This window comes from Lipotes vexillifer, unplaced genomic scaffold, assembly GCF_000442215.2.
Source record: "Lipotes vexillifer unplaced genomic scaffold, Lipotes_vexillifer_v1.1 scaffold39, whole genome shotgun sequence".
NCBI classification, from domain to species: domain Eukaryota; kingdom Metazoa; phylum Chordata; class Mammalia; order Artiodactyla; family Lipotidae; genus Lipotes; species Lipotes vexillifer.
Window position 1 is genome coordinate 1,624,472 of NW_006787038.1, and position 27,768 is coordinate 1,652,239.

Genomic DNA, 27,768 nt, shown 5'->3' on the forward strand with positions numbered 1-27,768 from the left:
CTCTTGACTGCTGAGAAGGACTAAAATTATTTCTTTTTCTCACAAGTATGTAATCAAAAGCAATTACTTTCTGCTCCCACCCAACACAACACACCATCTCCCCCTCCCATCACCATCAAAATATGCTATAGAATATCCGAGTACTTTAATCTTAGACCATAAGAATCTCAGATTGCAACAAAATTCCAATGCAACAAAACATAGTTTTCTAAGTATGGTCTCATCCCCCATGGTGTTCCTACATTAATTTAGCTCCCTATCAAGTTTTAACAATCAAGGAAATCAGAAAAGTCTCAGAATAGATATTACAAACTGCTTTTTTTTAATGTATTATTGTTCATGGATTTCAAAATTCAGAGTACACATTACCAAGAGAGTGTTTTTCTGTCAATGCCTGAATTTAAATGCAAATGACTATTTAATTATATGCAATTTTCCTTCTGAACCTATATATAACACTAATCAGTCTCCAAATGTTTAAAATAAACACACCAATCATGTTTACTTAAGAAGCTAATTGCCTAATCACCAAGAGGTTCTAATGCATCGAAAAAGTGGTGGCTATCATATCACCATGACAGCTTGGCAGAAACGCTGTTCCCGAAAGATTAGGAACTTCTAGTAACCACAAATGGGGTAAAGCAAGAGGCACATACAGTATCTGTAGATGCTTCCATAATAAAATTATTTCCATATCAAAAATTCAGAGCCTACAAAGTCAGATATGTGCCCTACAAAGCTATCTAAATGCCCGCGTGCCTAAAAGGGGAAGCAGAGGTAGGAAGAAAACTGTCTACTCAAATCAACACAAGAAATCACCCTGCAATTGAGCTTTTCAAGAACTGAAAATGTAATAAAGTTTTTGAGGTTATCAACACATTCAAGTTCCAAATTGAGCAACTATATTAAAATACACAATTGGCATACTCTGACAGAAGACACACAACAATAACAAAACACTTTAATAGGGTTTAGTCGTGCTAGGAACTTCTTACTTCAACTAATTTAGTCTTGATTACATCCCTGTAAGACAGATACTATTCATTTTACAGGTAAAGAATCTGAAGCACAGATAAAACCACCCAATTACATACAACTAGTAAGAGGCAGAACAGGGATTTTTAGTTCCATCAGTCAGGCTCCAAATTTCATGTTAATACACTATATTTCATAGTAAGGCTTATGCTGCAATGGTCAGCTTTTTTTTTAACCTCATAACCTTTTTGGATTTCAAACACTAGGACAGCTTTGTGCAATAAGTTAAGTACAGACTTTGGAATCAAACAGACCCAAACAAACCCCTGAACAAAGTCTGAGCCTCAGCTTCCCCATATGTAAAAAGAGGGTACTAAAGTTATTGTGAAGGTCAAAGAAGGTAATATAATTAAAGTACCAAATACAGTATGTAAGATCGGGGTTCTTAACTTAAAGCGCAGACACCTAGAGGGTTCACGGATGGGCTTCAGAGTCCACGAGTCTCATAATTGTATGACAAATGTTGTATGTGTACCCATCTGTTAAAGAATAGTCCGTGGATCTCCGAAAGGTTACGAACCACCAGAGTACCTAGGAGGTACTCAAAAAATGGAAGCTATCTTTCCCTTTGTTTCTCAAAAACTCTACCATTTCCATTAGAGATAACAAACCAAGGCTTCACAATACATGTTAATTATTTCCCAACATTTTCCTGGCTTGGTAACTAGTAACATATGCAAGCTTATGCCTCAATTTTCTAGAGACAATCTAAAGAAGGCGCTCAAACGCTGCTCCATCCCTCGCTTCATCGAGATGAATACACGGTAATCACTCGGGGGAGAATCATGAGGATCGTCCACCTGGCTACACCAGGCACAATGCCGGCTGGGAGAACCAAGTAGGAACCAGAGCCTCCGAGTAGCACGATAAAGACCTGATGCCCCAGCACTGAAGGATGAGGAGAATGTGTTTCCCCAAGCTACTGGGCATCCCAGAATTTCGTCCCCCCTACCCTTGTGCTACCTCTCTGGAACTCTAGTGCAGGCAGGTCCTCTGGGCTCTGCCCCGTGCTGGAGAGATGCAAGAGAGAAACATTACCCGAGCAGGGGATGCAGCACGGCGAAGTCCCAGCTCTGCTACCCTGGGAGGCGGCTGCAGCACCAGCAGAAAACAGTCCCTCGACCCTCCCCCAGAGAACCCAGTACAGAACCCGGCCGGGGACGGGAACCGGCTTGGGGCTTTTCCGTTGCCCAAAACGGCTTCCGCTTCCGGGCTATCCTTTGCCGGAAGCGCTATACGGCTGACGCAAAAGTGTCGCGCTGCTGGTGATTCCGGAAGAAACAACAGTGCGGCGTGAGCATGGTGAGAGACGAGCGTTCGAGAAGGGGCATTGTCAGACCACGTTTGGGACAGAGATTGAGGGAGTAGCCATTGGCCAAATTTCCACAATATTCCCCTTGCTTATTTTCATTCTGATCTTAGCTTTTAAACTGCTTGGAGTGGTGCCTGTTATGCTCTAGGGAGTGGGGAGAGCGCTGGGTTGAGGCAGCTAGAATAAGAAGAGATGGGTATTTGAGAGAAGAGGAGTGTGGACAAAAGAAAAGGAACTCAAGAAGATGCAATGTGTTTCCAACTCATTTAACTCTAAAATTTTTGTTTTAAGGGGAAACAAAAGAAAACACGGAAGTATGCGACCATGAAGCGAATGCTTAGTCTCAGAGATCAGAGGCTGTGAGTGTCTGGAATCAACTCGGTTCATAGACTGTCCGGAGATATAGAAGTCACGAGGGGATAAGTAGTAAAACTTTTTGTTGTTGTTTTGTGTTTAGTTTTGATATTATTGTGTCTTGGATTTATATAGCATAGGGTAATAAAGTATAACAGTCACTTAGCTGATGAGCAAGTACACTGGTGAATGGGATGGGAATTCAGCATCTCTTAAGTGTTCAATTTGTACCACCTTTTTTATATAGTGTATCTGCCATGTCACATTTAAGCGTCATAACAGTTCTGTGAGGTAGGTAGGATTATCTCTATGTTCTTGCCATTACACTGCTACATTCCCCGGGAAAAAAAGGTTTGTTAATAATTTTTGAAAGGCAGTGAGGTCAGAGACCATGGCTGTACCAGCACCTGACAACTCAAGTATTTTTGAAAGAAAAAATGGGAAAATACATAGATGTCTCCACTTTATAAATCTTATAAGAAGATTTATGACTGTGGAAGAAGAGAGTAGAATGATATTCCCTATTATAAGGAGGAACTAAACAGCTTGCCTGCTTCAGTAAACAATGGACTGAGTTATTAAATAAGGACTAGACTTCACTGTTTCAGAGCCTCAGAACATAGGATTGAGTGGTTGTTAGAGCCTACATTTGTTATTAAATTGTATTCTTGGCCTTTAGTATGTATTTATTATGTAATTTTAAGGAAATTTGCCCCACTAATAATATTGTTTCTAGTTAAAGTTAAATTTTGTATATATATTGTCACATTTTAGGGCTTTTTAAGAGACATGTAGGGGAACCCTTTTCCTCCTGCTGTTGAAGCATCTCAGTCTTTAGAAGATAAATGTCAGCCTGTTTACCCACTGCTTGGAAGTGGATTTTGATCCTTGATATGAGGGCTTCTGACTAAGAATGAAATAATAATCTAACCAACATTTATTTATCCATTAACAATTTTTATGGATTATTAGCTAATGGTTTTAAAATTTAATTATGTTTTACTGATTAATTGTGTTAATTCCAGGCTATTTCCCACACAGTTATTTGTGCTCATACAGTGTGTGCTGATATTAATATAATGAAGTCACAAAGTAGAATTTCCTTTGTAGACAAACAAAAAGAAGAAACTTTTAATTTTCATGAGGTTATAACTGCTATGTTTTTTTCTTCTCCCCTACATTGAATTTACTTGTTTTTTTTCCTAGTAAAGAAAAGGATAGATTAAAACCGAAAAAGAAAGAAAAGAAAGATCCCAGTGCACTCAAGGAAAGAGAAGTGTGAGTAATAAAAAATTTCAAGTTTTCCTTTAAAACTAGAAGAAAGATTCTAAAACTGTAGACCTCATAGAAATTCAGGCTTTCCCTGAACTGATTTGCTCAGTCATTTGTCAGTCTGGCACAACTATACAAATGAAGCTATGCAAATGAAAGTGTTATTGATGAGTATATACCAATTCTAATGGTTTGAAGGTTTTTAGACTTCATAGAGCAGTAAAATTTTCCCTAAAATCCTGGGGATTAAATCTAGGATCATTTTTTTTTCTTTGCCAAGAATCTTTGAAAAGAAATCATTGCCATTGTTTTAACATACCAGCATTTCCTAAAAGAGAGAATGTGTCACCAAAAAGTAGTAAGGGCATATTTTCAGGATAAAGGTCATTCCTTTTAAATAAATACACTTAACTTTATGAAACCTTATCACAGTTTTCTTATTTTTCTTATTTGCTCTAGATTGGTGATGGATATATCATCACAGGATTTATTAGGATTTATTTCCAGAGAAAGGAAAAAGGAACAAACTGTTCCAAGCAGAGACTTCTTTATTTTGTTTTTAGCAAATATCAGTGTAGACATTACTTTGTGTTTTGTTTCTTTTTCCTTCAGCCCCCAACACCCTTCCTGCTTATTCTTCCAGTATAACACACAGCTGGGCCCACCTTACCACATCCTGGTCGATACCAACTTTATCAACTTTTCCATTAAAGCCAAACTGGACTTAGTGCAGTCAATGATGGACTGTCTGTATGCCAAGTGTGAGTATCAGACCTTGCCATTTCTGTGACATTTGTACAGAATAATCATACTTATCCAAATACATGAAAAGAGGGGAATGGGGTTCTAGTTTAACTGAATTGCTGGCTATTTAATTTGCTCACCATAGCAATGACCATTTTCAGTGAATTGAAATGTAATGAAGGGACTTCCCTGGTGGTCCAGTTGTTAAGACTCTGCGCCCTCCCAGTGCAGGGGGCCTAGGTTTGATCCCTGGTCAGGAAACTAGTTCCCGCATGCTGCAACTAAGAGCCTGTGTGCCACAACTAAAGAGTCCACATACCTCAACTAAAGATCCCACAGGCCACAACGAAGACCCCACATGCTGTAACTAAGACCCAATGCAGCCAAATAAATAAATTAATTTTTTTTAAAAAAAGGACTGAAAAGAAATATGCCAAAAAATGTTAAAAAGAAAAAAGATATTTATAAAAAAACAGAAATATACAGGCTTCCCTGGTGGCGCAGTGGTTGAGCGTCCACCTGCTGATGTAGGGGACACGGGTTCATGCCCCAGTCTGGGAAGATCCCACATGCCGCAGAGCAGCTGGGCCCATGAGCCATGGCCGCTGAGCCTGCACGGCCACAGCAGTGAGAGGCCTGCATACCGCAAAAAAAAAAAAAAAAAAAAAAACAGAAATATGATGCAAACTTGACTGGGAATAATTAAACTTTCACAATTCATAAAACACTTAGCATGCTTTGACCATCATTATAAACATCAATTTGGAAAAAAAAAATAGGTGGGGAATTTTCTGTTTTAGAATTTTAAAACAGATTTTAAAATTCTGGATAAATGAAAATTTATTTCACTTCTCACTATTTATTTATTTATTTATTTACATTAAGTAGGAAACATCCTCCATTCCACTCCAATGTGGAAAAGCTAAATAAGACATTTTGCCATTTACAATCAGAGAACCAGAAATGATGATGGTCAACTATTCTTAAGTTTTTTCAGTGTGATGTTTATTTGTACCACAAAGGATCTAAGGTAGTTTATTTACACATAGGTATGCAATTTACCATTAATAGATTTCCCTTCTGTGTTTGGGTGTCTCCTCCTTCAAATGATCTTCTCTTCCTACCATGAGGAGGAAAAAACAATTTAGGCCAAGTACAAGGGAATAACTTCCTAATAGTGAGATTTGTTGCGTATTGTGGTGGCTTTATATTCATATATTTTCCAGTCATCTAGTTGAAGGTACAAATGAAAATTAGACTTTAACTTGGCTGTAAAGAATAAATTATTGGAATCAAAGGAAAAAATGTGCACCTCTGTCTTTAATATTTAAAAGATACTATATAATGAACATTTACAGAATGACAGTAATGTGAATGTTGTTTATTGATTTATTAAAATTAGCAAGATGGGGGGGGACGTCCCTGGTGGTGCAGTGGCTGAGAATCTGCCTGCCAGTGCAGGGGACGTGGGTTTGAGCCCTGGTCTGGAAGGATCCCACGTGCCGCAGAGCAACTAAGCCCGTGCGCCACAAGTACTGAGCCTGCGCTCTACAGCCCGCAAACCACAACTACTGAGCCCGTGTGCCACAGATACGGAAGCCTATGTGCCTAGAGCCAGCACTCCACAGCAAGAGAAGCCACCACAATGAGAAACCCGCACACTGCAACAGAGAGTAGCCCCCGCTCGCCACAACTAGAGAAAGCCCGGGTGCAGCAACAAAGACCCAATGCAGCCATGAATAAATATTTAAAAAATTTTAAAAAATAAAATTGGGAAGATGGGATAAGGGATGTGTGATGAGTAAGAGAGGTAAATAATTTAAATGCCTAAAATTAATAAATATAAAAAGTAACTGCACACTATAAAACTCTTAGAGGAAAACATAGGCAGAACACACTACGACATAAATCACAGCAAGATCCTTTTTGACCCACCTCCTAGAGAAATGGAAATAAAAACAAAAATAAACAAATGGGACCTAATGAAACTTGAAAGATTTTGCACAGCAAAGGAAACCATAAACAAGATGAAAAGACAACCCTCAGAATGGGAGAAAATATTTGCAAATGAAGCAACTAACAAAGGATTAATCTCCAAAATATACAAGCAGCTCGTTCAGCTCAATATCAAAAAAACAAACAACCCAGTCCAAAAATGGACAGAAGACCTAAACAGACATTTCTCCAAAGAAGATATACAGATTGCCAACAAAGACATGAAAGGATGCTCAACATCACTAGCACTAGAGAAACGCAAATCAAAACTGCAATGAGGTATCACCTCACACCAGTCAGAATGGCCAGCATCAAAAAATCTAGAAACAATAAATGCTGGAGAGGGTGTGGAGAAAAGGGAACCCTCTTGCACTGTTGGTGGGAATGTAAATGGATACAGCCACTATGGAGAACAGATGGAGGTTCCTTATAAAACTAGAAATAGAACTACCATATGACCCAGAAATCCCACTACTGGGCATATACCCTGTGAAAACCATAATTCAAAAAGACTCATGTACCACAGTGTTCATTGCAGCACTATTTACAATAGCCAGGACATGGAAGCAACCTAAGTATCCATCAACAGATGAATGGATAAAGAAGATGTGGCACATATATACAATGGAATATTACTCAGCCATGAAAAGGAATGAAATTGAGTTATAGTGAGGTGGATGGACCTAGAGTCTGTCATACAGAGTGAAGTAAGTCAGAAAGAGAAAAACAAATACCATATGCTAACACATATATATGGAGTCTAAAAAAAATAAAATGGTTCTGAAGAACCTAGGGGCAGGACAGGAATAAAGACACAGATGTAGAGAATGGACTTGAGGACACGGGGAGGGGGAAGGGTAAACTGGGATGAAGTGAGAGAGTGGCATGGAAATATGTACACTGCCAAATGTAAAATACATAGCTAGTGGGAAGCAGCTGCATAGCACAGGGAGATCAGCTCGGTGCTTTGTGTCCACCTAGAGGGGTGGGATGGGGAGGGTGGGAGGGAGATGCAAGAGGGAGGAGATATGGGGATATGTGTATATGTATAGCTGAGTCACTTGGTTATAAAGCAGAAACTAGCACACCATTGTAGAGCAATTATACTCCAATAAAGATGTTAAAAAAAAAGATGCTGAACTAGTTACACATATAAGTTTTAAGGTTTTAGAATTTTTGTTGGGGTGTGGTTGATTTATAGTGTTGTGTTGGTTTCAGGTGTACAGCAGAGTGAATCAGTTATAAATGTACATATATCCACTCTTATTTAGATTCTTTTCCCATATAGGCCATTATGGAGTATTGAGTTCCCTGTGCTACACAGTAGGTCCTTATTAGTTGTCTATTTTATATACAGTAGAGTATATGTCAACCCCAATCTCCCAATTTATCCCTCCCCCCCCCCAAGTTTTAAGTTTAAATAAAATATTTAAGGGACTTCCCTGGTGGCACAGTGGTTAAGAATCTGCCTGCCAATGCAGGGACACAGGTTCGAGCCCTGGTCCGGGAAGATCCCACATGCCATCCCACATGCCATGGAGCAGCTAGGCCCGTGCGCCACAACTACTGAGCCTGCACTCTAGAGCCCAAAAGCTACAACTACTGAAGCCTGTGCTCCTAGAGCCCATGCTCCACAGCAAGAGAAGCCATAATAAGAAAAGCCACTGCACTGAGAAGCCTGTGCACCACAATGAAGAATAGCCCCCACTCACCGCAACTAGAGAAAGTCCATGCACAGCAACGAAGACCCATTGCAGCCAAAAATAAATAAATAAGTAAATAATGCTAAAACAAAAACAAACAAACAAATATTTAAGGCATCTATGTATCTTATTTAAATTATTCACACTTTGACTTCTTGAAATACTGGACACAGAGTTACACGCTGATGAGGGACAAAGTTGGTTTAACTATAAAGTACTGAGCAGACACACAAACCAAACAAGAAGCCATGCTCAGAAAAATAATTTTTAGGCCTCCAAAGGTAAAATAACAATCTGACTTTATTGTTCTAGGGTAATGTACTGTATCAGGGACTCCAGTTGTTTCAGTGGCACTGTGCCGTGCCACCGAGATCATATCTGTCAGGTGGGATTAAGCGGGAACAGGAACCTATCCAATCAAGCTGCCAGTAAATTGAAATTTGAAGGCTGTAATGTAGCAGTGATTTTGGATGGGAACAATGTGAGGAACTAAACATAACAAGACTTGGTCACTCCTGCTACGTCTTTGCAGTAGAGCATTCTATTTTTATGACAGTATGTAAAATCCTATTACATCAAAATTCTAGAACACATGGAGCTTCTATAGAAGCATGATGTTTTATCTGCCAACAAGATATTAAACCAAATTCGTCTGGTGTTTTCTGTAAATAATTCCCTACTATTGTCTGGCATCTAGTAAGTATTGACTACGTTTGTGAAAATAGAATTCTACGAATGACCTATCCTATTTTCTGTGATTTCACTGAAGAAAGAACATATTGTTTTATTTGTATATTTCATCTCAGTAATGTGTTACTATTATAATTCCATGTTAATATGTTATTCTTGGTACCATGAAGTCATAGTATTTTCCAAACTAAGTGATTTGTTATTTCTTTGAAAGTTAGTGGTATATTTCTTTCATAATCTTCATTGTCACCATTAACAATAAATATGAAGTGGCTCTACTACACAGAGTTTAAAGAAGGATGCTAGAATATATGGTGTGCTGTTTCTGTCATCCAGAATTTGACCATCTAGATGGAGAGAGGAGATGTCAGTAGATGAAAAAAAGATAATCATCATGCCAGCTGTTTTGAACTATGAATTACTATGTTCTGGTGTTGTGTTAAGTGCTTTTCATAATTATCATAATCCTCACAATAACCTAATATGATGAGTAGTATGTCCCCATTTTACAAATGAGAAAACTAAACAGAAACTTTAAGATTCATTTCTTCATTCGATAATGATCACTTGTTGAGTATCAGATATTATATTATGTAATATAGGAATTCAAGAGAGGGTGAGTGCTACTTGATCTGAGCTTCATAGCTTGGTTGGATTTTAGTGAATGGAGAGAAGGAGAGAGAGCGCATTCCAGGCAAAGGAAAGGACACTCCCAAAGGTTGAAAACATGAGAGCAAATTTGGTGAGAATAGTTGGGCTCAAGTGAGTATAAGTAGGAGAGTGAAGGTGAAACTCAATTCTATCCACAAACATTTCTTAAAGATTGGCAGAAGTGGTTTGGAAACAAATTGTTGAGTGCTTTAAGTAAAAAGCTAAGGAGTTTAGACTTTGTTTTACAGGAAGTGGTGAGGCAAAAATCATTTAACATGTGTTTAAATTATGTAAATTATAATAGTAACATGTACATTAAAACTAAACAATACAGGGACTTCCCTGGTGGCACAGTGGTTAAGACCCCATGCTCACAGTGCAGGGGGCCTGGATTTGATCCCTGGTCAGGGAACTAGATCCCACATGCGTGCCACAACTAAGAGTTTGCATGCTCAACTAAGGATCCCACGTGCTGCAACTAAGGAGCCTGCCTGCAGCAACTAAGAAGCCCACGTGACACAACTAAGGAGCCAGTGAGCTGCAACTAAGGAGCCCACCTGTTGCAACTAAGACAGTGCAACTAGATAAATAAATAAATACATATTTAAAAAACGAAAAACTAAGCAATACAGAACATAAAAAGAATAGGCAAAAGTTCTCCCCCGCATCAGGCCGTAGTTTTACTTCCCAGAAATAATCATTGTTAATAGTTTGGGTATTACCTTCCAACCTTTTACAATTAATAAAAATATAGATTTAAACATAGTTGGAATTATACTATGCATGCTTTTTGGCCACCTGTTTTTTTTCCACTGAGTAATGTATCATAAACATCTTTGCATGTTAATATATGCTATGAAGACCTTTGTACAGCTTCAAGCATTTCAAAACTTGGATGCACTAAGATGAAAAAACTCTAGAAAATATACATTAACATAACCAATGTTGCAATAAATATCTTTGATTATCTTCCTAAAAAAAAAAGTAACTGCATAAGTGTATTATTAATCAAGTTATAAAGGTAACCACCAAGTGAGAAAAACAGCCAGTGAATTAAAAGTCATCTCTAAGGATCAGAATTGGTGGGGTGGGAAAAGATCAGGGGATGGTTATTTTTTCATATAGTCCTTTTCACATTTTTTAAGCTATGTACATCTAATACTTTAATTTTTTTAAAAGCCTCTTAGAAATAATAAAGAGTAATCTGAAGTTGACGCACTACCATGCCTGTAAAAGTGGACTAGGGTGGCCTGTATGAGGGAAGACACTAATCTTGGTAGACTTCTTGTATTCCTATGGCGTTCCTGCTTCTCCAGGAATGCTGTGACCTATTTATAAATGAAATAGATGGAGGATTCAAGCATGGCCCCTTGGAGGTGCATTGCTTCCCTGACTCTATAGCTCTGCCACTATTATCTAAGTGGTTATTGTTTAGGGGAATTCCCTGGCAGTCCAATGGTTAGGACTCGGCGCTTTCACTCTACTGCTGAGGGCGCAGGTTCAGTCCCTGGTCAGGGAACCAAGATCCCACAGCGCGTAGTGTGGCCAAAAAAAAAAAAAGAAAGATGATTGTTTAGGATAGCTTTAGTCCTATAGTTAGGTTTTTCTGCAGATATGGATACCATAGAGTATAGCTATAATGCATACAGCTAAATGTTCTCATGGTGCCTTTTCCAAAAACAAGCTTATTAAGGAAAATACCACTTTCTGTGTAACATAATACCTCAAAGTAAAGTCTGAAGAAACATTCTACTACAGTACAAATTCAGTTACCTAGGAGATTCCTTAACTGTTTTAAGCTCTGCTTATTTAATTTTTCTTCACTTGCCTTTATTTATAAAAGAATGCCTTTATCTTCCGCTTGCCTTGGAGAGGCCCCTTTGACCTTTTCATAGCTCCTGGTCCCTTGCATTTGATATTCCAACAAAGGAGGATGGTTAGCTACCCATGAGCTTTCATTTCTGCCCATGAGTCCTCTTTGTAGTGCTCTTCCTGAGCCTGCTTCCCTGCTCCCGATGCAAGCCCTTGCTTCAGTGCTACATGGCTCTGAAATTGATCCTTTTAAGGCGTGTATTGCCCTCTGATTCCGTGACTGTCTGCTCTTCCTGACTTCTTCTTTCCTCCATTTTACAACTGCTTTTTCTTCTGGGCATTGTATTTTAGTTTAAGATTTTTTAACTTTGTTTGCTTTCAAGAGTGTTAATGTATTTGTAAAAAGAAAATCTAGCATAAAGAAAATGAAAGTTCCCTATAATGCTTTTCCTCAGAAAGGGGCAGCTTTTAAAAATTCATATACAATTTCTGTGGGGTAGAGGTTACTTTTGTTTATTAATGAGAATGGATCATGCATTATTTACTTTTTTATCTTTATGCTTTTTTAACAAAAAAAACAGCTTTAAGATCTAGTTCACATACCATATAAGTCACTCATTTAAGATATATGAGTCAGGGAATTCCCTGGTGGTCCAGTGGTTAGGACTCTGCGCTCTCACTGCTGAGGGCCCAGGTTCAATTCCCTGGTTGGGGAACTAAAATCCCACAAAAATATAAATAAATATAATATATGATTCAGTGGCTTTTACTGTGTTCATAGTCAATTTTAGAACATTTTCATTACATGAAAAGAAACTGAGCTCCTTAGCCATCATCCCCCAACCCTTCCTATTCCCCCCAACCCCCCGCCCCACCCTGCCCCACATAGGCTACCACTAATTTGCTTTCTCTATATATAGATTTGCCTATTTTGGACATTTCATTAAAATGGGATCACATATTTTTGGTCCTCTTTCATTTTAGTGTAATGTTCTCAAGGGTCATTCATGTTAAAGCATGTATCAGTATATCGTTTCTTTTTGCTACCAAATAATATTCCATTGTATGGCATTGTATGGATAGATCACGTCTTAGTTATCTATTTCTCCTTGCTTTTTACATTGAACAAATATATCTTGAACATTTTTCTGTGCCAATATATATAGATGGGCCTTATTCTTTTTTTCACTTATAGTATTCTTTATTTTTTTATGTTGAAGTATAGTTGATTTACAGTGTCGTGTTGATTTCTGCTGTACAGCAGAGTGACTCAGTTGTACACATATATACATTCTTTTTTATATTCTTTTCCATTATGGTTTATCCCAGGATATTGAATATAGTTCCCTGTGCTATACAGGGAAGGACCTTGTTGTTTATCCATTCTCTATGTAATAGTTTGCATCTATTAACCCCAAACTCGCAGTCCATTCCTCTCCCACCCCACTACAAGTATTCTGTTGTTTAAATATGTCGTTTTTAAAGACTAGACATTTGTATTATTTCCAGTTTTTACCCTATTATAAACAAAGCTGTAGTGAATATCTTTGTGAATGTGTCTCTGTTTTAGGGTGGAATATTTCTTTTGAATACATTTTCTAGAAGCCATATTGCAATACCAAGTGAGTATATATTTTTTAATTTTAATAGGTATTGCAAAATTGCTCTCAAATAGTTATACAAATTTATACACCTACTTACAATGTGAGGATACCTATTTCTTCAAATATTGGGTGTTTTCATCTGTTTAATTTTTGCCATCCTAATAGGTAGAAAGTATAATCTTGTCTCAATTTATATCTCTTTAACTAGGAGTGAAATTGAGCATTTTTCTGTTGATTGACCATTTGTATGTCTTCTGCTATGAACTGAAATGTAGCCTGGTGGTTAAGAACCCACTCTGAAGCCTGACAGTCTCAGTTCAAACCTTGGCTTCATCTTTTGCTGTCTAGTTACTTCATTGTACTTCAGGTTCCTCATCTATAAAATGGGAATAATAATAACAATGCTACCTGATAGGAATTGTTCTTGAGATTAAACGAGATAATCCTTGTGCTTAGCACAGTGTCTGGCAAATAACACATAATTCCAAGCTATTATTTTTTTTAACATCTTTATTGGAATGTAATTGCTTTAAAATGTTGTGATAGTTTCTGCTGTATAACAAGGTGAATCAGCTATACATATACATACATCCCCATATCTCCTCCCTCTTACATCTACCTCCCACCCTCCTTTTTTTTTTTTTAACATCTTTATTGGAGTATAATTGCTTTACAATGGTGTGTTACTTTCTGCTTTATAACAAAGTGAATCAGTTATACATATACATATGTTCCCATATCTCTTCCCTCTTGCGTCTCCCTCCCTCCCACCCTCCCTATCCCACCCCTCTGAAGTCAGGGAGCCTGATTCCTCCAGCTCCATTTTTCGTTCTCAGGATTGCTTTGGCTATTCGGGGTCTTTTGTGTTTCCATACAAATTGTGAAGTTTTTTGTTCTAGTTCTGTGAAAAATGCCAGTGGTAGTTTGATAGGGATTGCATTGAATCTAGATTGCTTTGGGTAGTAGAGTCATTTTCACAATGTTGATTCTTCCAATCCAAGAACATGGTATATCTCTCCATCTATTTGTATCATCTTTAATTTTTTTCATCAGTGTCTTATAATTTTCTGCGTACAGGTCTTTTGTCTCCTTAGGTAGGTTTATTCCTAGATATTTTATTCTTTTTGTTGCAGTGGTAAATGAGAGTGTTTTCTTAATTTCACTTTCAGATTTTTCATCATTAGTGTATAAGAATGCCAGAGATTTCTATGCATTAATTTTGTATCCTGCTACTTTACCAAATTCATTGATTAGCTCTAGTAGTTTTCTGGTGGCATCTTTAGGATTCTCTATGTGTAGTATCATGTCATCTGCAAACAGTGACAGCTTTACTTCTTCTTTTCTGATTTGGATTCATTTTATTTCTTTTTCATCTCTGATTGCTGTGGCTAGAACTTCCAAAACTATGTTGAATAAGAGTGGTGAGGGCTTCCCTGGTGGCGCAGTGGTTGAGAGTCCGCCTGCCGATGCAGGGGACATGGGTTCAGGCCCCGGTCCGGGAAGAACCCACGTGCCACGGAGCGGCTGGGCCCGTGAGCCATGGCCGCTGAGCCTGCACGTCCAGAGCTTGTGCTCCGCAACAGGAGAGGCCACAACAGTGAGAGGCCCATGTACCGTAAAAAAAAAAAAGAGTGGTGAAAGTGGGCAACCTTGTCTTGTTCCTGACCTTAGTGGAAATGGTTTCAGTTTTTCACCATTGTACCTCCCACCCTCCTTATCCCACCCCTCTAGGTGGTCACAAAGCACTGAGCTGATTTCCCTGTGCTATGCAGATGCTTCCCACTAGCTATCTGTTTTACATTTGGTAGTGTATATATGTCCATGGTACTCTCTCACTTCGTCCCAGCTTACCCTTCCCCCTGCCCATGTCCTCAAGTCTGTTCTTTACGTCTGCGTCTTTATTCCTGTCCTGCCCCAGGTTCATCACAACCATTTTTTTTTTAGATTCCATATATATGCATATGGTATTTGTTTTTCTCTTTCTGACTTACTTCACTCTGTATGACAGACTCTAGGTCCATCCACCTCACTATAACTCAATTTCATTTCTTTTTATGGCTGAGTAATATTCCATTGTATGTATGTGCCACATCTTCTTTATCCCTTCATCTGTTGATGGACACTTAGGTTGCTTCCATGTCCTGGCTATTGTAAATAGTGCTGCATTGAACATTGTGGTACATGGCTCTTTTTGAATTATGGTTTTCTCAGAGTATATGCCCAGTAGTGGGATTGCTGGATCGTATGGTAGTTCTATCTTTAGTTTTTTAAGGAAACTCCATACTGTTCTCCATAGTGGTTGTATCAATTTACATTCCCACCAACAGTGCAAGAGGGTTCCCGTTTCTCCACACCCTCTCCAGCATTTATTGTTTTTAGATTTTTTGATGATGGCCATTCTGACTAGTGTCAGGTGATACCACATTGTAGTTTTGATTTGCATTTCTCTAGTGATTAATGATGTTGAGCATCCTTTCATGTGTTTGTTGGCAATCTATATCTTCTTTGGAGAACTTTCTATTTAGGTCTTCTGCCCATTTTTAGATTGGGTTGTTTGTTTTTTTGATATTGAGCTGCATGAGCTGCTTGTATATTTTGGAGATTAATCCTTTGTTAGTTGCTTCATTTGCAAATATTTTCTCGCATTCTGAGGGTTGTCTTTTCATCTTGTTTATGGTTTCCTTTGCTGTGCAAAAGCTTTGAAGTTTCATTAGGTCCCATTTGTTTATTTTTGTTTTTATTTCCATTTCTCTAGGAGGTGGGTCAAAAAGGATCTTGCTGTGATTTATGTCAAAGAGTGTGCTTCCTATGTTTTCCTCTAAGAGTTTTATAGTGTCTGATCTTACATTTAGTTCTTTAATCCATCTGGAGTTTATTTTTGTGCATGGGGTTAAGGAGTGTTCTTATTTCATTCTTTTACATGTAGCTGTCCAGTTTTCCCAGCACCACTTATTGAAAAGGCTGTCTTTTCTCCATTGTATATTCTTGCCTCCTTTATCAAAGATCAGATGACCATTTATGTGTGGGTTTATCTCTGGGCTTTCTGTCCTGTTCCATTGATCTATATTTCTGTTTTTGTGCTGGTACCCTACTGTCTTGATTATTGTAGCTTTGTAGTATAGCTTGAAGTCAGGGAGCCTGATTCCTCCAGATCCATTTTTCTTTCTCAAGATTGCTTTGGCTTTTCAGGGTCTTTTGTGTTTCCATACAAATTGTGAAATTTTTTGTTCTAGTTCTGTGAAAAATGCCATTGGTAGTTTGATAGGGATTGCATTGAATCTGTAGATTGCTTTGGGTAGTATAGTCATTTTCACAATGTTGATTCTTCCACTCCAAGAACATGGTGTATCTCTCCATCTGTTTGTGTCATCTTTAATTTCTTTCATCAGTGTCTAATAGTTTTCTGCATACAGGTCTTTTGTCTCCTTAGGTTTATTCCTAGGTATTTTATTCTTTTTGCTGCAATGGTAAATGGGAGTGTTTCCTTAATTTCTCTTTCAGATTTTTCATCATTAGTGTATAGGAATCCCAGAGATTTCTGTGCATTAATTTTGTATCCTGCTACTTCACCAAATTCATTGATTAGCTCTAGTAGTTTTCTGGTAGCATCTTTAGGATTCTCTATGTGTAGTATCATGTCATCTGCAAACAATGACAGTTTTACTTCTTCTTTTCCAATTTGGATTCCTTTTATTTTGTTTTCTTCTCTGATTGCTGTGGCTAACACTTCCAAAACTATGTTGCATAATAGTGGTGAGAGTGGGCAACCTTGTCATGTTTCTGATCTTAGAGGAAATGGTTTCAGTTTTTCACCATTGAGAACGATGTTGGCTGTGGGTTTGTCATAATATGGCCTTTATTATGTTGAGGAAGTTTCCCTCTATGCCTACTTTCTGGAGAGTTTTTATCATAAATGGGTGTTGAATTTTGTTGAAAGCTTTTTCTGCATCTAATGAGCTTATCATATGGTTTTTATTCTTCAGTTTGTTAATATGGTATATCGCATTGATTGATTTACATATATTGAAGAGTCCTTGCATTCTTGGGATAAACCCCACTTGATTGTAGTGTATGATCCTTTTAATGTGCTGTTGGATTCTGTTTGCTAGTGTCTTGTTGAGGATTTTTGCATCTATGTTCATTAGTGATACTGGCCTGTAGTTTTCTTTTTTTGTGACATCTTTGTCTGGTTTTGGTGTCAGGGTGATGGTGGCCTCGTAGAATGAGTTTGGGAGTGTTCCTCCCTCTGCTATATTTTGGAAGAGTTTGAGAAGGATAAGTGTTAGCTCTTTTCTAAATGTTTGATAGAATTCGCCTGTGAAGCCATCTGGTCCTGGGCTTTTATTTGTTGGAAGATTTTTTAATCACAGCTTCAATTTCAGTGCTTCCAAGCTATTATTATAAAGCTCTTTGTATATTAAGTAAATTTACCCTTTGACAAATGTGTAGAAATGTTTTTTCCAGTTTATTTTTATTTTACTTTAGTATGACTTTTCATTTGATAGTTGTCAAACAAGTTTTATATTTTTATGTGATCAAATTTATATTCTCTGGTTAATTTCATGGTTTCTTTTGGTTCACATTAAATATTTTGAATCACATTTAAATTTTTTTCCATCTAGAATTTATTTTAATATATGAACAATGACAGGGATCCAGCTCAATTTTTTTCCCCAGTTATGTTTATGACAGATACTTTATGGAATATGTGCTGTGGGGTTGGAACATTTCCCTAGTTTCTTTATAGATAGGGATTTTATTCTTCTCTAGTTCTTATTGTTCACTGTACTGTGCTTATTTTGCTGTCATTTCAAAGATTCTTAACAGGGGAATTCCCTGGTGGTCCAATGGTCAGGACTCTGCACTTCCACTGTTGGGGGCCTCAGTTTGATCCCTGGTCAGGGAACTAAGATCCTTCAAGCCGTGTGGCACGGCAAACAGTAAATACATATACATACATACATACATACATACATGCGTACATACTCTCAACCGGATATAATTCAGAGAGAGTTAAATCAGTTCCTTTACAAGTTCTGTTACTAATTTTTTTCCTAACAGGTATCCCTTGTATAACTGACTGCGTAATGGCTGAAATTGAGAAATTGGGGCAGAAGTATCGAGTGGCTCTAAGGTAGGAAGGACCTGGTCCAGATTTGTTCTAAATTGGTATAATGAAGATTGTTTTGACCCTCCTTCAACTGTTTGCTATCCAAATTTTTCTTGTCTGGTTAGTTTAAATAAAAATCATACAAAACTAGTTAACTATTTGTAATTAAGAAAGCAAACATTGGAAGGTTAAAGGTTTTCAAGCTGAAGCTTTTTGAACTAAGTTACTTAGGCATATTGGTCTCATGAGCCTCCATTTAAGTTCCTCTAGATTTTCAATTAGAAAGTGTTTTTCTGTTAGTTTGTTATCTTGTTATCTTCTTCAGAATTTCACACATAAAGCATTTTGAGTTTACCTAAAGAAGTTTTGAGTTTATTCTGGAAAGTGCCCTTGAGTTTACAGCAGTAGTTCCTAAAGTGTGGCTCATGGAACCCTCCCCCACCCCAGGAGTCCTAGAGACCGTTGTGGGGAGTTTGCAAAACTGTCTTCATAATAATTCCAAGATGTTGCCTTTGTCACTGTGCTGACATTTGCACTGAATGCAAAAAATGCCAGTGCCTTAGTACAAATCAAGGCAGTGGGCCCAAATAATGCTAGTAGTTTTTGTATTCTTCACTACCGCCCACTGGCAGTTGAAACAAAATGCGTCACTTAAGAATATGCTTAACAGAGCAGTAAAATTCGTTAACTTTATTAAATCTTAACCCTGCAGTACACATCAGTATTCTGTGTGGTGAAATGTGAAGTACACATAAAACATTTCTCCTGATGGATGCTCAGTAACCTTTCTGTGGTAATCATTTCATGATGTATGTAAGTTAAATCATAATGCTGTATACCTTTAAACTTACACAGTGCTGTATGTCAATTATATCTCAATAAAACTGGAAGAAGAAAAACATACCAAAGGATGAACGTTGTCTCTATGAAAAGCATTTTTGTGCTTGAGTTGTGAGCTGAACCAGCTTCTTTTTCATGAAATATCATTTTTATGTGAAGAACAACTGGCAAACACTGATTTTTCAGACTTTTGTATTTAGCAGGTATTTTCTCAAAAAATTAATGAAATGAACCTGTCACTTCAAGGAAAACAACTTACTCTGTTAGTTACCAATGATAAAAATTAAGCTTTGAAGTGAAAAACTAGAGTTTTGGAAAATCATAAGCTTATCACATTCCCAATACTAAACACCTTTCTGTTGAGACCAGTGAAGACATTAATGAATATGATTTTTTTTATGTTACGTGTGTGTGTGTGTGTGTATGTGTGTGTGTATACACGTATATATATATGGTCTGCTTTGTTTATTTAACAATTTATTATATGTCCTTCCACATTGGTACGTACAACTCTACCTCATTTTAAAAAATAGGATAGGGGTACCAAAATGTATTTAACTTTTACCTTGCTGGTGGATAATCAGATTATCTCCAGTTTTCCACTCTTCTAAACTGTAGTAGTGACATCCTTGTGCCTATATTCTTGTACATGTGTGTAAGACAACTTTCTAAAAGTAAAATGGTTAGGTTAAAATTGATTTGGTTTTGAATCCTGGCTTTTCCCAGCTGTGTAGCTTTGAACAAATTAATCAGTCTCTCTAAATCTGCTTCTTTATCTGTAAAATGGAAACATGATAATTCAGTTTTGTGACAAGTACATGATGTAAGGCACAGCAGCTGTCAGTCAGTAAGCTTTAATTCCCTTCTCTCTAAATTGTCTTTCAATTAGAAGATAAGCTTCAGGAGGAGAGGGGTGTCTTAAAAATCTCCAGATAGATCACATTACTCTTATTTCACTGATTGTGAGTCATAAAGTTATTCAATTGCTTGAATGTTTTCATTAATCCACTTTTATAACCATATAGGATTGCCAAGGATCCAAGATTTGAACGATTACCATGCACACACAAAGGAACCTATGCAGATGACTGCTTAGTACAAAGAGTAACTCAGGTATCATCATTTTTTAATATGTACTTTGTGCTATTGAAAAAAAGATACTTATTTCCTGAATGTTCATGTAAAGTATCTAGCAATATAAATGATAAAAAAAAATTAAATAGAATCCCTTCATGGGAAGTGTAGGTGTCCTCATTTACTTGAGAAAATGGATTGGGAGTGTATACTATACCCATAATGGAAAGATCACTGGCTGAGGGAGGACTTCAAATCTTAGCACTTGCATTTATTAGGTGTGTAATTTGGAGCATTTACTGATTCTTTATTCCACAAATCTTCTCTGTAAGATGGTTTAAGTGAGTGAGTATAGACATAATAATGTTATCAGATTCCACCTCCCTGTGAATCTAAAGTGAGGTTCCGTTTACTCCCTGTGTAGGAATTTTGTTACGTCTAAGTCTCCCAGGATGCTGTTTCACACATACCCTAGAATAAGTAGGTTTTTGATTCTTGTGTTCTGGCTTCCTTGTCAAATACTACGAGAACTTTTGCTACTGATTGCCCTTAAAGAGCCTTTCTCTGCTGAGGATAATCATCTTCATCTGGTGACCACACTGCCGTCCTTTTAGCCGCTTCATCCCATGGAGGGCCCAGCATTTCCCTTAATTTCTCACAGCATGGCTGACACCAATCTGCAAGTCTTTATAAAACTCAGTGAGAGATTTGGGTAGGATGGAAGTAAAGTACAATACAAATTAGTTCCAAACTGGTAGCTAAATGTTAGTGCTTTCAGAGCTGTTTGACTCAGATTTGTCCTGGAGATCCTTCTATTCTGGCTTTAGGGCCAAGGAGGCAGCCTACCCACACTGCTAGGAGGCCTCAGAGTAGGTCAGCCCCAGAGATGCCACAGACCGCAAAAGTTGTGCCCTCGGATCTAAGGCATTTACTCTACCTTTGTGTAGAGTCTCTAAGGGCGTTTTCCCAAAACCAAGGAATTGTCTGTCCCAGATACGAAAATCCTCTCCACTTATAAGACAAAAACCAATTCGCAGCTTTTAAATAGTTTTTCTATCTTCTCCCCATCAAGATTCTTAGAACTACATTCAGCCCAGGCAGCTTATAAATTTGAGCTCCTAGATCATAGTAGCTACTCAACAAATTGGTTTAGCCTTTCCTTTCCTATTTACTGTGAAAATGAATAGTTCTTCAGACTAGCTAGTGGTTGTATCCAGTATCACTGAATGAGCTCTATGTGAACACTCAATGGGTCTCTTCCAGCACAAGTGTTACATTGTGGCCACAGTTGACCGGGACCTTAAACGAAGAATCCGGAAGATCCCTGGAGTTCCCATCATGTACATTTCTAACCATAGGTGAGAACTTTCTCTTAGGGAAGTGATTAAAAGTATATAATTGATATCAGTTAAAAATGAGGTCAAGTTATAGAAGGATTTGAAAGAGATTGATGTATCAAATGTTTACATAGTTCTATTTGAAGAAATGAAGCAAAGTAACAAGAACAAAGGCAAAAGATAGAGCTAGGATTTAGGAATGAGGCAGACATTCACATTATTACAATAAGATCACTAGAAGAAATAGGGAGATGTGTGGCCTTAAATACAAAGCAGTAATTAAAATCAAGCTAATCTTTTTGGCTACAGATATTTTTTTGAAACCTAGTGCATGTGATTAGCACCTCATCTGGGAAACTAAAAGTATATTAAAAAAACAAAAGCTGTGGACACCCAGTGCCAGCTGGGGCCCCAGCTGTTGGCAGGTCTGTGAGTCCAGGGAGGCCGGCAACAAAACCACCTAATGAGCCCTCATAATTGTACTAAATAATAAATAAATGACCACTATTTTAAGCCAAAAGAAACAAACAAAAGCTGCTTTTTATCCTTCTTGGATATTCCTATGTCAGTCCTCAGATATTATTGGCCAGCTTTTATCCTGGGACAAACACAACAGAATGGGAAGAATATGGGTGAGAGCCTTGGACTTACCTGGACTCAGAGCCTGGCTCCCCAACTTAACTTTCTCACTTTGAAGAATAAAGATAATATAGTCAGCATTTTGCTGTAAATCATTCATTATGATAGGCCTTTAAAATTTAGTTCCCACTGACAAAAAGGATTCACAACAGGAGGTGAGAGTGATGTAATCAGTAAAGGATGGGTTTTTAAGGTGCATTCTGGACCCACATTTCTTACCAGTGTTAATTTTTTGTTCTGATCAGGTACAACATTGAGCGGATGCCAGATGATTATGGAGCCCCTCGGTTCTAATTCTTAAAAGACAAATTTCCTCTGCCTTCCTTCGACCAACTTTCTCTTTTGCCAGTTCATTAAACATGCTATAGCATGAATTATTATTCCACTCACCCATTTGCTCTGTAATGAGCTGAGTATGGTTAAATACACTCACTTTTTAATATTTTTGTTGTTGTTGTTGGGTTTTTTTGGTTTGGTTTTGTTTTGTTTTTGCGGTACGCGGGCCTCTCACTGTTGTGGCCTCTCCCGTTGCAGAGCACAGGCTCCAGACACGCAGGCTCAGTGGCCATGGCTCACGGGCCCAGGACATATATACACTACCAAATGTAAAATAGATGGCTAGTGGGAAGCAGCCGCATAGCACAGGGAGATCAGCTCGGTGCTTTGTGACCACCTAGAGAGGTGGGATAGGGAGGATGGGAGGGAGACGGAAGAGGGAGGGGATATGGGGATATAAGTATACGTATAGCTGATTCACTTTGCTACAAAGCAGAAACTAACACACCATTATAAAGCAATTATACTCCAATAAAGATGTTAAAAAATATATATATAGTAAATTAGAAAAAATGACAGAATTCATAAATCAATTCAAAAGCAGTTGTTTCTTCAGAAAGGGGACAAAAAGCTAAATGGCCTAAATGAGAAAAAAGGATGACTATGAGAATGAATACAAAAAATCTACAAATGAGATTAAGTTTATTATCATAGAAACAGAGGATCTTGATAGAACTAGAAGAAAATACTTGACACAACTCTGTGGATAAAATGGATAATTTTCCAGGCAGATAAAAAGTATTAAAAATGACTTGAAAAGATTAAAAAACCCCAAATGGACTCATAACCAAAGTTGTTGTGTCAGTAAGGCCCATCCAAGAAAACAGAAACTGCCCTAGGTATTTTAACAGAGAAGTTTTTTTTGTTTTTTTTTTTTGTTTGTTTTGTTTTTTGCGGTATGCGGGCCTCTCACTGTTGTGGCCTCCTCCGTTGTGGAGCACAGGCTCCGGACGTGCAGGCTCAGCGGCCATGGCTCACGGGCCCAGCCGCTCCGCGGCATGTGGGATCTTCCCAGCCCGGGGCACGAACCCGCGTCCCCTGCATCGGCAGGTGGACTCTCAACCACTGTACCACCAGGGAAGCCCTGCTCACATAATTTGATGGTCATTTTATATTGATTTACTCAACAAATATTTATTAAGGTGATACTAGGTATTTAATAAGATATGGTCTTATCCTCAAGATATTCATTTATGGTGGAAAAGAGAAACATGTAAATGAATAAATACGGTAAAATAATGATGCTAAGATAAAAGTATGAGGGAGTAGACATACAGGTGGAAAGAATGATTTCTTTCTGCTTGGTTGGAATGGGGAGGGAGAAATACCAGAAGCAGTTATGTTTGATTTAATCTTTAAAAAGAACTAGAAAGGGAAGGTGTCTGTACCCACATCTGAGACTTCAGAGGTAGGAGGCGGGAGGGAGGGGGCTTTATATGACATGCTAAAGGGTTTGGACTTAATCCCAAGGTCAATGGGGAGTTATTAAAACTTTAATTAGGGTGGATAACATAATCAGATTAGATGTTTTACATGATCACAGCATAGCTAAGAATGGACAAATAGATCATTGAAACAGACTAGAAAGTCCATAAATAGACCTATATATTTATGGCAATTTGTTATGTTATAAAGCTGGTATTTCAAATCTATATGAAAAGGAAATTACATTAAAAGCCAAATATTGTGGAGTCATTCCATTAGGGTTAGAATCCTGATTTAACCAGTTAATATCTGTATGAATTGGGCAAACCACATAGCCATTTGATGCCTTCTTTGCTTCCCTTTTTAAATGTTTTGTTTAATCCTCAGAGCAACCCCAATAAGATGGGGTTGAATTGAACAGTACCTGTTACAAGTAAGTGTTGTTCAATAAATGTTAGTGATTATTGTATTATAATGACAAGTTGGCTATCCATTTGAAAAAAAAATTAGATTTCTACCTCATATCCTTCACGAGAAAATGTTTCAACTGGATCAAAGTCTAAATATTTTTTAAGCTATGAAAGTATTAGGAAAAAAACAAGAAAAATGTGTATAGGCTCTGAGTAGAATTCTTAAAAGAAGATGAAGAACATAAAAGCCATAAAAGAAAAGATTGCTAAGTGTGGATACATTAAAATTAGATTTCTCTGCAAAACAGCTTCCCCCAAAATTAAGACAAATGACTGACCAGAAGATTTTCCAATATATATAACAAGGGTATGAGGAAATGGATAGTCATGTAGTGCTGACAAGAATGCAGATAAGAATAACCATTTCAGACAGCAGTTGGGCAGGATCCATTAAAATAAAAATTGCAGATATCGTGTGAGCCCAATTCTATTTTTTGGTTATTTACAGGTATCATATAGGTGATTTCCTTTAAAATGATCAGTGCATTTGCATCACATGATCAGTGTGATTTAATGCATGATAAATGCATAAAAAAATTCACACATGTGTACAAGGAAGTGTGTGTAGAAGGATGTTTACTACACCACTATTTATAATAGAGAAAAATTGAAAAGAATGTAAATATCCATCAGAAAGTTTTAACTATGTTATGTCTATACTATGGAATGTCATGAGCATTTAAAAACAATGAGGTAGATTTAAAAATAGGCAAAGGACTTGAACAGACAGTTCTCCGAAGAAGACATATAGATGGCCAAAAAGCCCATGAAAAGATGTTCAACATCACTAATCATTAGGGAAATTGAATCATTGTGCAAATTGAAATCACAGTGAGATACCACCTTATACCTATTAGGATGGCTGCTGTTAAGGATAAATAAACAACAAGTGTTGACAAGGATGTGGAGAAGTTGGGACTGCTGTGTACTGCTGGTGGAAATGTAAAATGGTACAGCTGCTATGGAAAATAGTATGACGGTTCCTCAAAAATTTTTAAATAGAACTACTATATGATCCAGGAATTCCACTTCTGGGAATATATACAAAAGAATTGAAAGCAGGATCTTGAAGAGATATTTGTACACCCATGTTCATTAGCATCACTATTCACAATAGCCAAGAGGTGGAAGCAACACAAGTGTCCAAACAGATGAATGAATAACCAAAATGTGGTATATACATGCAATGGAATAGTATGCATTTATACTATGCTGACACATACTACAATATAGATGAACCTTGACGTCATTATGCTAAGTGAAATAAGCCAGTCACGAAAAGACAAATACTGTAATTCCACTTATATGAGGTACCTAGAGTCAAACTGGACCAATTAGAACCTCCTTATTCCCTTTGCCATTGTGATTATTTCAAACATGGGTGATCAGGGTCAAGCCAAATAGTCTTAATCAGAGCTCTTACTGGAGAGTTGTTCTTCTGCGGGAGAACTGTTAGATAATGTTGGCTTTGGAATTGAGTGACCAGGTGTGCCAATACATTAGAAAAGGCTACCTGGGTTTTACTTTAATTGTATAGCCAAACCTAATCCTAACTAATGTAAGATGTACGTCTCCTAAACCAACAGAAATAAAGTGGAAAAGGGAAGCTCAATTAACTAAAAAATTAAAATTAAAAAATAAAAAAGCAGAGTACACCACTGGAGATCCGTATGCTTCACTATATGTAAATTCTAAAAGAAAGAGGAAAAAGAAATACAGAAGAGGGGAGGGAAGAAGAAATAATGGAAAATAGAAAACTAAGTTGGGTAGGGAAAAGTCCAAACACAGTAGTCATGATGAATGAATATGACTAGGTTAAGTTCCCTTATTAAAAAGCAAATGCTCAGATTGGCTATTTTTAAAATCTTGTGGCTATATGGTATTTACAAGATGTGCCTAAATCAGGATGACACAAAACTGTTGGAAATAATGGGAAAATACACTTTCCACACAACCCAGTAACTCCACTCCTAGGAAATCTAACCAAGAGAAATGAAAATGTATCTACACAGAGACTTGTACATCAATGTTCATATTATCTTTATTCGTAATCAATAGGAACTGGAAACAACCAAAGTATCCATCAACAAGTAAATGGATAAACAAACTGTGCATTCATACAGTGGAATACTATTTGGCAATAAAAAGAATGAACTACTGATACAGTAACATAGATGAATCTTAAAACTGTTAAGCTGAGCAAAAGAAGCCACACACAAAAGAATGTATACTGTATGATTCCGTACATATGAAACTCTAGGAAACACAAACCCAATGTATAGTGATGGAAAGTAAATTGATGGCCTGATGTGGAGAGAGAAGATTGGCCCTTGTAGAGGTACAAGGGAGTTTGGGGGGATGATGGAAATTTTCTGTATTTTGATTGCTGTGATGGCTACTTGGATATATTGATTTGTCAAAAAGCATTGAAATGTGCACAAAATGGGTACATTTTATTATTTGTAAATTACACCTCAGTAAATTAAAAGATGGGAAAAGGCATGCAAAAATAATATGCTCTTTGAATATGCAATATGGAAAATATTGAGGTTTTCTTTGTAGCCTAACATGGTCAATTTCATGAAAGTTCCATGTACACCTGAAAAGGAGGTACATTCTGTATTATGTGGTATTATCAGGGTAAACAGTTTGATATTTATGCATAAGATCTACCTGATTGTTTAGGTCTTCTGTATCCTTACATTTATTTTTGACTCTTTGATCTGTCTCACACTGAGAGAAATAGAGTTTTCTAATCAGTATACTTTGTCTATTTCTCCTTGCATTTCTTAGAGTTTCCACTTGACGAAAGTTGCTACTGTGTTGTTTTGTGCATGGATACTCATAACTGATTTTTTTTTGTGAACTGTAGCCTTTAGCATTATAGTGTATTCTTTTTGTCTCATTTAATGCTCTTTAGCCTGAATTCTACTTTTTCTTATATTAAGAACAGGATCTTTGCTTTCTTTTTCTTTTTCTTTTCTGTAATGCATTTGCCTTATCTACTTCTGCCTGTCCTTTTATTTTTAGCTTTTCTGAATTCCTTACCCCCAAAGTAAGGTGCCCTTGCACAGTTCATCTTGTAGACAGAATTGCTAGAGACTAGTCACTTCTATGTGTTTTGTTTTGTTTCCTTTTCTGAATAGGAGTGTTCACTGTAGTTGTCCTGTTCCTATTCCACCAATTGTATATTTGGTGTTATAAGGGCAGATAATTTGCCCTCTTGGTGCATAGGTCGCTAGATCAAAAAAAAAACACACCTCCTGATACTGATACTACTACATATACCCCTTGCTGTAGAGACAGCTGTGCTCCACCTAGATCTCTTGGACTTTGAGCATGATGTCATGATTGGACAGGACTTG

The 27,768-nt window shown here is 37.4% G+C and overlaps 1 protein-coding gene and 1 non-coding gene across 2 annotated transcripts; both read left to right on the forward strand.

The window, feature by feature from the left end:
• The first annotated feature begins 2,308 nt into the window (after positions 1–2,308).
• FCF1 (FCF1 rRNA-processing protein) lies at positions 2,309–22,540 on the forward strand. Its single transcript, XM_007459737.1, has 8 exons — positions 2,309–2,337; positions 2,639–2,706; positions 3,908–3,979; positions 4,586–4,734; positions 18,234–18,306; positions 20,148–20,235; positions 21,460–21,554; positions 22,418–22,540. Exons 1-8 carry the CDS (start codon positions 2,335–2,337, stop codon positions 22,464–22,466), a joined length of 597 nt encoding a protein of 198 aa, XP_007459799.1. The 5' UTR covers positions 2,309–2,334; the 3' UTR covers positions 22,467–22,540.
• TRNAE-CUC (transfer RNA glutamic acid (anticodon CUC)) lies at positions 12,211–12,284 on the forward strand. The gene has a single exon. It is a non-coding gene; the product is annotated as a tRNA-Glu (tRNA).
• Positions 22,541–27,768: the final 5,228 nt, after the last annotated feature.

Bases quoted from the DNA above. Each gene is read 5' to 3' on its own strand.
- FCF1 (XM_007459737.1), top strand. The intron at 2,707-3,907 runs GTGAGTGTCTGG...TTTTTTTCCTAG, and splicing joins AGTCTCAGAGATCAGAGGCT to TAAAGAAAAGGATAGATTAA. The intron at 18,307-20,147 runs GTAGGAAGGACC...ATAACCATATAG, and splicing joins AAGTATCGAGTGGCTCTAAG to GATTGCCAAGGATCCAAGAT.